The sequence below is a fragment of the Myxine glutinosa genome, chromosome 6 (assembly GCF_964187855.1).
Source record: "Myxine glutinosa chromosome 6, kmMyxGlut1.1, whole genome shotgun sequence".
Classification (NCBI taxonomy): Eukaryota; Metazoa; Chordata; class Myxini; order Myxiniformes; family Myxinidae; genus Myxine; species Myxine glutinosa.
The window spans coordinates 90,010,503-90,025,960 of NC_136266.1; the positions used below are offsets into that span (position 1 = coordinate 90,010,503).

The 15,458-nt window shown below is 38.2% G+C and overlaps 1 protein-coding gene across 5 annotated transcripts in view; it reads right to left on the reverse strand.

Annotated features, from left to right (window-relative positions):
* Nucleotides 1-15,458, reverse strand: part of LOC137430100 (V-set and immunoglobulin domain-containing protein 10-like 2) — a 199,108-nt gene that overhangs the window by 127,351 nt on the left and 56,299 nt on the right. For all 5 annotated transcript variants that reach the window (XM_068120655.2, XM_078780093.1, XM_078780092.1 and 2 more), the window contains exon 4: nucleotides 1,779-2,033. In XM_068120655.2, coding sequence (XP_067976756.2) covers nucleotides 1,779-2,033 — 255 coding nt within the window. The remainder of the gene's footprint in view (nucleotides 1-1,778; nucleotides 2,034-15,458) is intronic.

Consider the following 15,458-nt stretch of genomic DNA (forward strand, 5'->3'; position numbering starts at 1 on the left):
TTTGGAAACTCACATTTTACGCGCATATGGGGCTGTTCAAAAATTACGTAACGCTGTTTTTTTAGTGCGGCATGTATGAGCTTTATTAAACCTTGCAAATAATTTAATACTCGAGTCTCGAAACAAACAAGGCCAATGGAAATCTGACGCAACAAATCCGGGCAGTGTATAATCAGCAAAAGCCTACAGGACAAGTTGTTGTCCTGGATTTCCACATACATGGCCATACCTGATCTTTTTGAATGTCTCACATAATTTAAAATTTAAATGATACTGTAATAATCACGACAAATACTTTTCTGATATTAATCCATTTTATCATTAAATTATGGCATGTAATGAAATCCTCCATTTACTTTTTTAGTATAATATATTGTTGCGGATCTTGAGCTCGTCAACGTACTGAGGGGGGGTTAAGCCCTGCTCCCCCTCGAGCTTCGAGTCCACGAGGCCGCTACCCACTCTACACTCGTGGGGGTGGATTGCTGAGCAATTCCAGCCGCCAAACCCGCAGCTAGCGCGTGGAAGGGTTTCCGGTCACAACCTGAGTACCTTCGATACACACGCCGCCACGAGGATGGGGGCTGGACCTCACACGAGTCACGCTGGTCTTTAATGCCGAGCGGTTTGTCATGTCGCGTAACTCATGCCGTTAATCTCTACGAACCCGATCGAGCGGTTTTAACTCGTGCAATGCGAGACCAATGGTGAAGGGACGAAAACGGCCAAGTTGGAAACAAACCACAGATTTATTCACAAATGTACACTGGTGATAGAAAAGGGACACAGAAGAGAATCTTAACCACCTTACTTACGTTTTCCCAGACAAGGGCCCTCACTCGTTCGGGGAAGGGGAGGAAGAAGGGGACGCGCACAAAGCGCGGCCGCTTGGTGCAGTTCGCCCTGGACGGCTCGTTGGGCATTTCCCCCTGAGGATGTTCGCGGCAGGGACGTCGACCTCAGTCGTGCACGAACGGAATCAACGCAGCGTGTCCCGAAGCCACCGAGGCAAAGCGCACGTGCAGGAGGTCCAGGCAGGGAGATCGTCGGGCCAGAGAGAGAGAGAGAGAGCGAATCCAGGGAGCGTCCAGAGTCCAGAGATCGTCAGAGTCCAGGGCCAAGAGCGAGAGCCTATATTAGGGAGTCCAGGCAGGGAGATAGTCAGAGTCCAGGGCCAAGAGAGTGAGTTTGGGGGTCCGGGCCGGGTTTTATAGCCCCCGGTGTCCCACCAGAATGTTCCAAAAGCCTCCACTGGCCGCCAGGGGTCACATATCGTGACAGCCCCTCATCCGTCACTCCCCTTAGTTCTCATTGGCCGCCGTTGCTGGCCACTCCCCTTTAGCTCTCATTGGCCGCAGTTATTGGCCACTCCCCTTTAGCTCTCATTGGCCGCCATTACTGGCCACTCCCCTTTAGCTCCTCCCTCGGGCCTCCTAGACTTTCCCTAGGCCCACCACATGGCATTCCAAGCTTCAATGAGGCCTACCCTTACTTTACCTGCCTCAACGCATACTAACACTGGGAAGGAGACTATACTTCACATTTAATAAGAAATAACTGACTAAGCGAGGCTACATGTTTTGGTGCAACTAACTAAAAGGGGGGTTGCCTGTATTCCAAAAACCACAACAATATAATTGTCATTGTAGTTAATTGAGATAGATAACGTCGCCTGTATGAATAGTAATAAGTGCAAATTTTAGGTACTAACAAACAAATTTACTGTGTTTCAACAAATCACAAGATAATTACAATTTTCTTATTGATTTTGAACTTACTGAATATGGTGATGTTCACGGTTGTCTTCTCTATTATGTTTGTTTTGGAGTTAGTGGCAACACAAGTATAAGATCCACTGTCGTTTTTTTTGGAGTTATTTATCTTCAAAACTCTATGAGAAAAGTCTTTGTTGTATCTCTTCCATATAATATCACTCGGTGGGTTGGAAGCCGCAGAACATGGAATGCTGATATCTTCTCCTTCTCCTATTTTAACAGGTGAAGTGGCATTTACTTCAACTGTTGTTGGTCCATCTGCAATCAAAACACAAACACAATGCGATTCACATACCTTAACTAAGTCAACCTCAAAGTTGATTTCATTATTATTATATGCTTTTTATAAACAAGCAATTATTTTGCCAATTTATGGTTATTGTTTATATTATTATATATATTACTCACAAATTATTTTTTTAAACTACAACGGCACTCTGATGTTTCTGCATCAACCGATATGCCTCCGCCCACATTATTACATCATTTTGCATACTTATACAAAGCTTGATTAAAATCCCTCCAGATGTTCTCAAGTATCACATTTTTACCTGACATGACCTCTGACCTTTGACGCTGAAATCTAATCAGCTCATATTTGCATCATAATATATATATGTACCAAGTTTAGTCAAAATCCCATCACATAATATATACTTGTACCAAGTTTAGTCAAAATCCCATCACATAATACATACCTGTACCAAGTTTAGTCAAAATCCCATCACATAATATCATCACTGGTCCCATCACATAATATCATCACTGGTCCCATCACATAATATCATCACTGGTCCCATCACAAGTCAAAATCCCATCACATAATATATACATGTACCAAGTTTAGTCAAAATCCCATCACATAATATATACTTGTACCAAGTTTAGTCAAAATCCCATCACATAATATATACTTGTACCAAGTTTAGTCAAAATCCCATCACATAATATATACTTGTACCAAGTTTAGTCAAAATCCCATCACATAATATATACTTGCACCAAGTTTAGTCAAAATCCCATCACATAATATATACTTGTACCAAGTTTAGTCAAAATCCCATCACATAATATATACTTGTACCAAGTTTAGTCAAAATCCCTTCACATAATATATACTTGTACCAAGTTTAGTCAAAATCCCATCACATAATATATACTTGTACCAAGTTTAGTCAAAATCCCATCACATAATATATACTTGTACCAAGTTTAGTCAAAATCCCATCACATAATATAATTATACTTGTACCAAGTTTAGTCAAAATCCCTTCACATAATATATACTTGTACCAAGTTTAGTCAAAATCCCATCACATAATATATACTTGTACCAAGTTTAGTCAAAATCCCATCACATAATATATACTTGTACCAAGTTTAGTCAAAATCCCATCACATAATATATACTTGCACCAAGTTTAGTCAAAATCCCATCACATAATATCATCACTGGTCCCATCACAAGTCAAAATCCCATCACATAACATACACTTGTACCAAGTTTGGTCAAAATCCCATCACATAATATATACTTGTACCAAGTTTAGTCAAAATCCCATCACATAATATATACTTGTACCAAGTTTAGTCAAAATCCCATCACATAATACATACCTGTACCAAGTTTAGTCAAAATCCCATCACATAATATCATCACTGGTCCCATCACATAATATCATCACTGGTCCCATCACATAATATCATCACTGGTCCCATCACATAATATCATCACTGGTCCCATCACAAGTCAAAATCCCATCACATAATATATACTTGTACCAAGTTTAGTCAAAATCCCATCACATAATATATACTTGTACCAAGTTTAGTCAAAATCCCATCACATAATACATACCTGTACCAAGTTTAGTCAAAATCCCATCACATAATATCATCACTGGTCCCATCACATAATATCATCACTGGTCCCATCACATAATATCATCACTGGTCCCATCACATAATATCATCACTGGTCCCATCACAAGTCAAAATCCCATCACATAATATATACTTGTACCAAGTTTAGTCAAAATCCCATCACATAATATATACTTGTACCAAGTTTAGTCAAAATCCCTTCACATAATATATACCTGTACCAAGTTTAGTCAAAATCCCATCACATAATATATACTTGTACCAGGTTTAGTCAAAATCCCATCACATAATATATACTTGTACCAAGTTTAGTCAAAATCCCATCACATAATATATACTTGTACCAGGTTTAGTCAAAATCCCATCACATAATATATACTTGTACCAAGTTTAGTCAAAATCCCATCACATAATAAATACTTGTACCAAGTTTAGTCAAAATCCCATCACATAATAAACACTTGTACCAAGTTTAGTCAAAATCCCATCACATAATAAATACTTGTACCAAGTTTAGTCAAAATCCCATCACATAATATATACTTGTACCAAGTTTAGTCAAAATCCCATCACATAATATACACTTGTACCAGGTTTAGTCAAAATCCCATCACATAATATATACTTGTACCAAGTTTAGTCAAAATCCCATCACATAATATATACTTGTACCAGGTTTAGTCAAAATCCCATCACATAATATATACTTGTACCAAGTTTAGTCAAAATCCCATCACATAATATAAACTTGTACCAGGTTTAGTCAAAATCCCATCACATAATATATACTTGTACCAAGTTTAGTCAAAATCCCATCACATAATAAATACTTGTACCAAGTTTAGTCTGAAATCCCATCACATAATATATACTTGTACCAAGTTTAGTCAAAATCCCATCACATAATATATACTTGTACCAAGTTTAGTCAAAATCCCATCACATAATAATATATACTTGTACCAAGTTTAGTCAAAATCCCATCACATAACATATACTTGTACCAAGTTTCGTCAAAATCCCATCACATAATATCATCACTGGTCCCATCACAAGTCAAAATCCCATCACATAATATATACTTGTACCAAGTTTAGTCAAAATCCCATCACATAATATATACTTGCACCAAGTTTAGTCAAAATCCCATCACATAACATACACTTGTACCAAGTTTAGACAAAATCCCATCACATAATATATACTTGTACCAGGTTTAGTCAAAATCCCATCACATAATATATACTTGTACCAGGTTTAGTCAAAATCCCATCACATAATATATACTTGTACCAAGTTTAGTCAAAATCCCATCACATAATATATACTTGCACCAAGTTTAGTCAAAATCCCATCACATAATATCATCACTGGTCCCATCACAAGTCAAAATCATCACATAATATATACTTGTACCAAGTTTAGTCAAAATCCCATCACATAATATGTAGTTGTACCAAGTTTAGTCAAAATCCCATCACCTAATATATACTTGTACCAAGTTTAGTCAAAATCCCATCACATAATATATACTTGTACCAAGTTTAGTCAAAATCCCATCACATAATATATACTTGTACCAAGTTTAGTCAAAATCCCATCACATAACATACACTTGTACCAAGTTTAGGCAAAATCCCATCACATAATATGTACATGTACCAAGTTTAGTCAAAATCCCATCACATAATATATACTTGTACCAAGTTTAGGCAAAATCCCATCACATAATATGTACATGTACCAAGTTTAGTCAAAATCCCATCACATAATATATACTTGTACCAAGTTTAGTCAAAATCCCATCACATAATATCATCACTGGTCCCATCACAAGTCAAAATCCCATCACATAATATACACTTGTACCAAGTTTAGGCAAAATCCCATCACATAATATATACTTGTACCAAGTTTAGTCAAAATCCCATCACATAATATATACTTGTACCAAGTTTAGTCAAAATCCCATCACATAATATATACTTGTACCAAGTTTAGTCAAAATCCCATCACATAATATATACTTGTACCAAGTTTAGTCAAAATCCCATCACATAATATATACTTGTACCAAGTTTAGTCAAAATCCCATCACATAATATATACTTGTACCAAGTTTAGTCAAAATCCCATCACCTAATATATACTTGTACCAAGTTTAGTCAAAATCCCATCACATAATATATACTTGTACCAAGTTTAGTCAAAATCCCATCACATAATATATACTTGTACCAAGTTTAGTCAAAATCCCATCACATAACATACACTTGTACCAAGTTTAGGCAAAATCCCATCACATAATATGTACATGTACCAAGTTTAGTCAAAATCCCATCACATAATATATACTTGTACCAAGTTTAGGCAAAATCCCATCACATAATATGTACATGTACCAAGTTTAGTCAAAATCCCATCACATAATATATACTTGTACCAAGTTTAGTCAAAATCCCATCACATAATATCATCACTGGTCCCATCACAAGTCAAAATCCCATCACATAATATACACTTGTACCAAGTTTAGGCAAAATCCCATCACATAATATATACTTGTACCAAGTTTAGTCAAAATCCCATCACATAATATATACTTGTACCAAGTTTAGTCAAAATCCCATCACATAATATATACTTGTACCAAGTTTAGTCAAAATCCCATCACATAATATATACTTGTACCAAGTTTAGTCAAAATCCCATCACATAATATATACTTGTACCAAGTTTAGTCAAAATCCCATCACATAATATATACTTGTACCAAGTTTAGTCAAAATCCCATCACATAATATATACTTGTACCAAGTTTAGTCAAAATCCCATCACATAATATATACTTGTACCAAGTTTAGTCAAAATCCCATCACATAATATATACTTGTACCAAGTTTAGTCAAAATCCCATCACATAATATATACTTGTACCAAGTTTAGTCAAAATCCCATCACATAATATATACTTGTACCAAGTTTAGTCAAAATCCCTTCACATATTATATACTTGTACCAAGTTTAGTCAAAATCCCATCACATAATATATACTTGTACCAAGTTTAGTCAAAATCCCATCACATAATATATACTTGATAATTAATAATAATTCATTTATTTTGTATAGCGCTTTTCCAGAAGCCCAAAGGCGCTTTGACAGAGTGGAAAACATAATGCATAACAATACATGAAAACAACAATTGCAAAAAGACAAGAATCAAGAAAACAAACAGCAGCGATATACGGCATATATATAAGACAAGAATCAAAAAGACAAGACAAGAATCAATAGGGAAATATTTAAAGCAAAAGGAGGGAGAAGGAGAAGAGATAGTCAGGGGTTAAATGCTGTGGGTTGAATGTTGAATGCAGCGTTGAACAGGTGGGTCTTTAGTGATGTTTTGAATGTGGTGAGTGAGGAGGAGTCTCTGATGGTGTGAGGTAGTGAGTTCCAGAGGGTGGGAGCAGCGATGGAGAAGGCCCTGTCCCCCCAGGATCTGAATTTGGTCCGGATGGAGGGGGTCAGGAGGTTGGTACCAGCAGAGCGGAGGTTGCGGGTGGGAGTGTGTCTGGAGAGGAGGTCAGCCAGGTAGGATGGGGCCAGGTTATGGAGGGCTTTGTATGTCAAGAGGAGGATTTTGTACTGGATTCTCTGGGGGATGGGGAGCCAGTGAAGCTTGTAAAGGACGGGGGTGATGTGGTCACGGGTCCGGGAATGAGTGAGTAGACGGGCAGCGGAGTTCTGAATGTATTGGAGTTTATTGGTGATTTTTGAGGGTGAACCATAGAGGAGGCTATTGCAGTAGTCCAGACGGGACGTGATGAAGGCGTGGATGAGGGTTTCTGCAGCCGTGGAGGAGAGGGATGAGCGGAGACGGGCAATGTTTTTCAGGTGAAAGAAGGCTGACTTTGTGATCTGTTTAGTGTATTTGTCGAAGGAAAGGGTTTGGTCAAAGATGACGCCAAGATTCCGGATGTGAGGGGAGGTGGATACTGGGATACCGTCGATGTTGAGGGCAAAGTTATGGGTGGATTTTGTGAGCGTTTTTGGGCCAATGATGATTATTTCAGATTTATCACAGTTAAGCTTGAGGAAGTTGATTTGAAGCCAGGATTTTATTTCAGTGATGCAGTTTGTCAGGATAGAGTGGGTGTCGGTGGAGACGGACTTGGTGGAGATGAAAAGCTGGATGTCATCGGCGAAGCAGTGGAATTGGAGACCATGACGGCGGATTAAGTGACCGAGCGGGGACAGGTAAAGGATGAAGAGGAGGGGGCCAAGAACTGAACCTTGGGGGACACCTTGGGGGAGGGGAGCAGTGGGGGATTTGCAGTTATTGATGGAGATGAACTGGCATCTGTCAGAGAGGTATGATTTAATCCAAGAGAGGGCAGTGCCGGTGACGTTAAAGGTGGATTCAAGTCGGGTGAGGAGGATAGTGTGATCGATGGTGTCAAAGGCAGCGCTGAGGTCGAGGAGGACGAGAATGTTGAGGTTGCCAGCGTCAGAGGAGAGGAGAAGGTCGTTGGTGATTTTGAGGAGAGCAGTTTCAGTACTGTGGTTGGAGCGGAATCCGGATTGGAATGTTTCATACAAGTTATTGGCAGAGAGATGATGTTTGAGTTGAGTGGCTACAGCGCGTTCCAAAACTTTTGACAGAAAGGGTAAGTTGGAGATGGGTCTGAAGTTGTTTAGGGTGTCAGGGTTTAGACCAGGTTTTTTTAGAATGGGGGTAACAGCAGCAATTTTGAGGGAAGGTGGGACGATGCCTGTAGACAGGGAGGAGTTTATTGTTGCAATGATAAGTGGAGAGAGAGCAGGGAGGGAGGCTTTGACAAAGCTGGAGGGGATGGGGTCAAGAGTGCAGGTGGCAGTTTTCATTCCTATGAGGAGTTCAGAGAGGTCAGTAGGAGAGATTGGGGAGAACCGAGACAGGGGATGGCAGGACAAGGGGGGGCAGGTGGTTGGAGGGGGAGCGGGTGCGGCGGTGGTCAAGCTGTTGTAGATGTTGTCAATTTTGCGTTGGAAGAAAGAGAGGAAGGAGATGCAGTTGTCTACTGTGAATGACTGGGTGGTGGTGTTCAGGGGGCGGAGGAGTTTGTTTATTGTCGAGAAGAGTGCTTTTGGGTTTCCGGAGCCAGAGTGGATAATTTGAGAGTAGTAGGCAGAGCGGGCGCGGGAGAGGGCATCTTTGTAGTGTTGTATGTGGTCCTTGTAGGCTTGGGAGTGAACTGTGAGACCCGTTTTATTGCGGAGTCTTTCAAGTTGGCGAGCACGAGTTTTCATCAGGTGGAGTTCAGGGGTAAACCAGGGAGCAGAATGGGTGAAAGAAACTGTTTTGGTTTTTACAGGCGCAAGCTGGTCAAGGCAGGAGGAGAGAGTGTGGTTGTAGTAGTCAGTGAGGTCGGAAGGGGTGTGGAGGTCAATGAAGGGAGAAGTGGACATTTTTTCAGAGAGGGTGGATGAGAATGAGGTAGGTGAAAGAGCGTTTAGCTTACGGAAGTTGATTGTGCGATAATGCCTTGGTGTTGGGGCGGGGATGTTGATGGTCAGAGTGATGGCTAAGTGGTCAGAGAGGGTGAGGTCGGAGCCATAGAGATGGTGCAAATTTAATCCAGTGGAGCAGACAAGGTCCAAAATGTGACCACGGATATGGGTAGGAAAGTCGACATGTTGAGTGAGGTTAAAGCAGGTGAGTAAATCAGTGAAGTCAGTGGTTATTGTGGAGTCAGTGGAGTCCATGTGGATATTGAAATCACCAAGGAGGAGGATTGAGGGGGAGAGGGAACATAGCTGGGTCAGAAAGTAGGAGAAGTCAGACAGGAATGATGGGTGTGGTTTGGGAGGGCGGTAGACGACAGCCATGACTGACTGCGTGTGACCAGAGAGTTTTAAAGCCAGGTGTTCAAATGATGGAGCAGATGAGATGGAGATGAGGTTGGTCTTGATGTCTTGACGGTGGATAACGGCAATTCCACCACCTCGGCCCTCCGAGCGTGGTTTATTGACGTAGGAATATCCATTGGGTGTGGTGAGGTTGAGTGTGTAGTAGTCCAGAGGTTGTTGCCAGGTTTCGGTGAGACAGAGAAAGTCCAGTTTGTTATCCAGGATGTATTCGTTCAGGATGAGGCATTTATTGTTGAGGGACCGGGTGTTGAACAGGGTGAGCTTGATGTTGTTTTGAACAGCAGGGATGAATTCAGGTGATTTAGCCAGGGTTCGTAGGCAAGAGGTGCGATCGTGTGGGTTGCTGTGACCAGGTGCGCTGGGACGAAGAGTGAGAGTGCGCTGAGCCGACCAGAGGACGGGGATGGAGTGACCTGATTGCAAATAAACAAACTTGCGACCGGAGCCACGGTGAATGTACCTGGGTCGTCGGAGGAGTCCATTTGATTTGATGGCAGAGATGCATGATGGGGTGGAGCGGGTATTGAGCAGAAGAAGCCTTGCGGCGGAGTACTTCAGAGCCATGCCAGGCAGGAGCGAAGGGACGAGTACGAGGCCAAGGTCGAGGAGGCAAAGCGGCAAACGCAGCGGCAAACGACTGCAGCCGCTAATCAAGACCACAGCGGCAAACAAGGCCACAAGGCCACCGGCAAACAAGGCCACGGCCACAATCAACGGGAGCGGGCCTTTCGAATTCCGTATTCCGTACCATCAAAAGCAGATTCCGTTATCCAGCCGGAGAACACGCGGCACGTGCGGGTGTGAAAAGGCAGGACAGGTGTGAGATGTCAGGTCAGAAAGGTAGAAGCAGACCCTGTACATCCATCCAGTCGGAGAAGCGGCGAATATGCAACGCCAGCGTCCTCTCGCAACCGAACCCGGAAGTCGAACCCGGAAGTGGTTGTACCAAGTTTAGTCAAAATCCCATCACATAATATATACTTGTACCAAGTTTAGTCAAAATCCCATCACATAATATATACTTGTACCAAGTTTAGTCAAAATCCCTTCACATAATATATACTTGTACCAAGTTTAGTCAAAATCCCATCACATAATATATACTTGTACCAAGTTTAGTCAAAATCCCATCACATAATATATACTTGTACCAAGTTTAGTCAAAATCCCATCACATAATATATACTTGTACCAAGTTTAGTCAAAATCCCTTCACATAATATATACTTGTACCAAGTTTAGTCAAAATCCCATCACATAATATATACTTGTACCAAGTTTAGTCAAAATCCCATCACATAATATATACTTGTACCAAGTTTAGTCAAAATCCCATCACATAATATATACTTGTACCAAGTTTAGTCAAAATCCCTTCACATAATATATACTTGTACCAAGTTTAGTCAAAATCCCTTCACATAATATATACTTGTACCAAGTTTAGTCAAAATCCCATCACATAATATATACTTGTACCAAGTTTAGTCAAAATCCCATCACATAATATATACTTGTACCAAGTTTAGTCAAAATCCCATCACATAATATATACTTGTACCAAGTTTAGTCAAAATCCCATCACATAATATATACTTGTACCAAGTTTAGTCAAAATCCCTTCACATAATATATACTTGTACCAAGTTTAGTCAAAATCCCATCACATAATATATACTTGTACCAAGTTTAGTCAAAATCCCATCACATAATATATACTTGTCCCAAGTTTAGTCAAAATCCCATCACATAATATCATCACTGGTCCCATCACATAATATCATCACTGGTCCCATCACAAGTCAAAATCCCATCACATAATATATACTTGTACCAGGTTTAGTCAAAATCCCATCACATAATATATACTTGTACCAAGTTTAGTCAAAATCCCATCACATAATAAATACTTGTACCAAGTTTAGTCAAAATCCCATCACATAATATATACTTGTACCAAGTTTAGTCAAAATCCCATCACATAATATATACTTGTACCAAGTTTAGTCAAAATCCCATCACATAATATATACTTGTACCAAGTTTAGTCAAAATCCCATCACATAATATATACTTGTACCAAGTTTAGTCAAAATCCCATCACATAATATATACCTGTACCAAGTTTAGTCAAAATCCCATCACATAATATATACTTGACCAAGTTTAGTCAAAATCCCATCACATAACATATACTTGTACCAAGTTTCGTCAAAATCCCATCACATAATATCATCACTGGTCCCATCACAAGTCAAAATCCCATCACATAATATATACTTGTACCAAGTTTAGTCAAAATCCCATCACATAATATATACTTGCACCAAGTTTCGTCAAAATCCCATCACATAATATATACTTGCACCAAGTTTCGTCAAAATCCCATCACATAATATCATCACTGGTCCCATCACAAGTCAAAATCCCATCACATAATATATACTTGTACCAAGTTTAGTCAAAATCCCATCACATAATATCATCACTGGTCCCATCACAAGTCAAAATCATCACATAATATATACTTGTACCAAGTTTAGTCAAAATCCCATCACATAATATCATCACTGGTCCCATCACAAGTCAAAATCATCACATAATATATACTTGTACCAAGTTTAGAAAAAATCCCATCACATAATATATACTTGTACCAAGTTTAGTCAAAATCCCATCACATAATATATAGTTGTCCCAAGTTTAGTCAAAATCCCATCACCTAATATATACTTGTACCAAGTTTAGTCAAAATCCCATCACATAATATATACTTGTACCAAGTTTAGTCAAAATCCCATCACATAATATATACTTGTACCAAGTTTAGTCAAAATCCCATCACATAATATATACTTGTCCCAAGTTTAGTCAAAATCCCATCACATAACATACACTTGTACCAAGTTTAGACAAAATCCCATCACATAATATCATCACTGGTCCCATCGCAAGTCAAAATCCCATCACATAACATACACTTGTACCAAGTTTCGGCAAAATCCCATCACATAATATCATCACTGGTCCCATCGCAAGTCAAAATCCCATCACATAACATACACTTGTACCAAGTTTCGGCAAAATCCCATCACATAATATGTACATGTACCAAGTTTAGTCAAAATCCCATCACATAATATATACTTGTACCAAGTTTAGTCAAAATCCCATCACATAATATATACTTGTACCAAGTTGAGTCAAAATCCCATCACATAATATATACTTGTACCAAGTTTAGTCAAAATCCCATCACATAATATATACTTGTACCAAGTTTAGGCAAAATCCCATCACATAATATATACTTGTACCAAGTTTAGTCAAAATCCCATCACATAATATATACTTGTACCAAGTTGAGTCAAAATCCCATCACATAATATATACTTGTACCAAGTTTAGTCAAAATCCCATCACATAATATATACTTGTACCAAGTTTAGTCAAAATCCCATCACATAATATATACTTGTACCAAGTTTAGTCAAAATCCCATCACATAATATATACTTGTACCAAGTTTAGTCAAAATCCCTTCACATAATATATACCTGTACCAAGTTTAGTCAAAATCCCATCACATAATATATACTTGTACCAGGTTTAGTCAAAATCCCATCACATAATATATACTTGTACCAAGTTTAGTCAAAATCCCATCACATAATATATACTTGTACCAGGTTTAGTCAAAATCCCATCACATAATATATACCTGTACCAAGTTTAGTCAAAATCCCATCACATAATAAATACTTGTACCAAGTTTAGTCAAAATCCCATCACATAATATATACTTGTACCAAGTTTAGTCAAAATCCCATCACATAATATACACTTGTACCAGGTTTAGTCAAAATCCCATCACATAATATATACTTGTACCAAGTTTAGTCAAAATCCCATCACATAATATATACTTGTACCAGGCTTAGTCAAAATCCCATCACATAATATATACTTGTACCAAGTTTAGTCAAAATCCCATCACATAATAAATACTTGTACCAAGTTTAGTCAAAATCCCATCACATAATATATACTTGTACCAAGTTTAGTCAAAATCCCATCACATAATATATACTTGTACCAAGTTTAGTCAAAATCCCATCACATAATATATACTTGTACCAAGTTTCGTCAAAATCCCATCACATAATATCATCACTGGTCCCATCACAAGTCAAAATCATCACATAATATATACTTGTACCAAGTTTAGTCAAAATCCCATCACATAATATATACTTGCACCAAGTTTCGTCAAAATCCCATCACATAATATCATCACTGGTCCCATCACAAGTCAAAATCCCATCACATAATATATACTTGTACCAAGTTTAGTCAAAATCCCATCACATAATATCATCACTGGTCCCATCACAAGTCAAAATCATCACATAATATATACTTGTACCAAGTTTAGAAAAAATCCCATCACCTAATATATACTTGTACCAAGTTTAGTCAAAATCCCATCACATAATATATACTTGTACCAAGTTTAGTCAAAATCCCATCACATAATATATACTTGTACCAAGTTTAGTCAAAATCCCATCACATAATATATACTTGTCCCAAGTTTAGTCAAAATCCCATCACATAACATACACTTGTACCAAGTTTAGACAAAATCCCATCACATAATATCATCACTGGTCCCATCACAAGTCAAAATCCCATCACATAACATACACTTGTACCAAGTTTCGGCAAAATCCCATCACATAATATGTACATGTACCAAGTTTAGTCAAAATCCCATCACATAATATATACTTGTACCAAGTTTAGTCAAAATCCCATCACATAATATATACTTGTACCAAGTTGAGTCAAAATCCCATCACATAATATATACTTGTACCAAGTTTAGTCAAAATCCCATCACATAATATATACTTGTACCAAGTTTAGTCAAAATCCCATCACATAATATATACTTGTACCAGGTTTAGTCAAAATCCCATCACATAATATATACTTGTACCAAGTTTAGTCAAAATCCCATCACATAATAAATACTTGTACCAAGTTTAGTCAAAATCCCATCACATAATATATACTTGTACCAAGTTTAGTCAAAATCCCATCACATAATATATACTTGTACCAAGTTTAGTCAAAATCCCATCACATAATATATACTTGTACCAAGTTTAGTCAAAATCCCATCACATAATATATACTTGTACCAAGTTTAGTCAAAATCCCATCACATAATATATACCTGTACCAAGTTTAGTCAAAATCCCATCACATAATATATACTTGACCAAGTTTAGTCAAAATCCCATCACATAACATATACTTGTACCAAGTTTCGTCAAAATCCCATCACATAATATCATCACTGGTCCCATCACAAGTCAAAATCCCATCACATAATATATACTTGTACCAAGTTTAGTCAAAATCCCATCACATAATATATACTTGCACCAAGTTTCGTCAAAATCCCATCACATAATATATACTTGCACCAAGTTTCGTCAAAATCCCATCACATAATATCATCACTGGTCCCATCACAAGTCAAAATCCCATCACATAATATATACTTGTACCAAGTTTAGTCAAAATCCCATCACATAATATCATCACTGGTCCCATCACAAGTCAAAATCATCACATAATATATACTTGTACCAAGTTTAGAAAAAATCCCATCACATAATATATACTTGTACCAAGTTTAGTCAAAATCCCATCACATAATATATAGTTGTACCAAGTTTAGTCAAAATCCCATCACCTAATATATACTTGTACCAAGTTTAGTCAAAAGCCCATCACATAATATATACTTGTACCAAGTTTAGGCAAAATCCCATCACATAATATATACTTGTACCAAGTTTAGTCAAAATCCCATC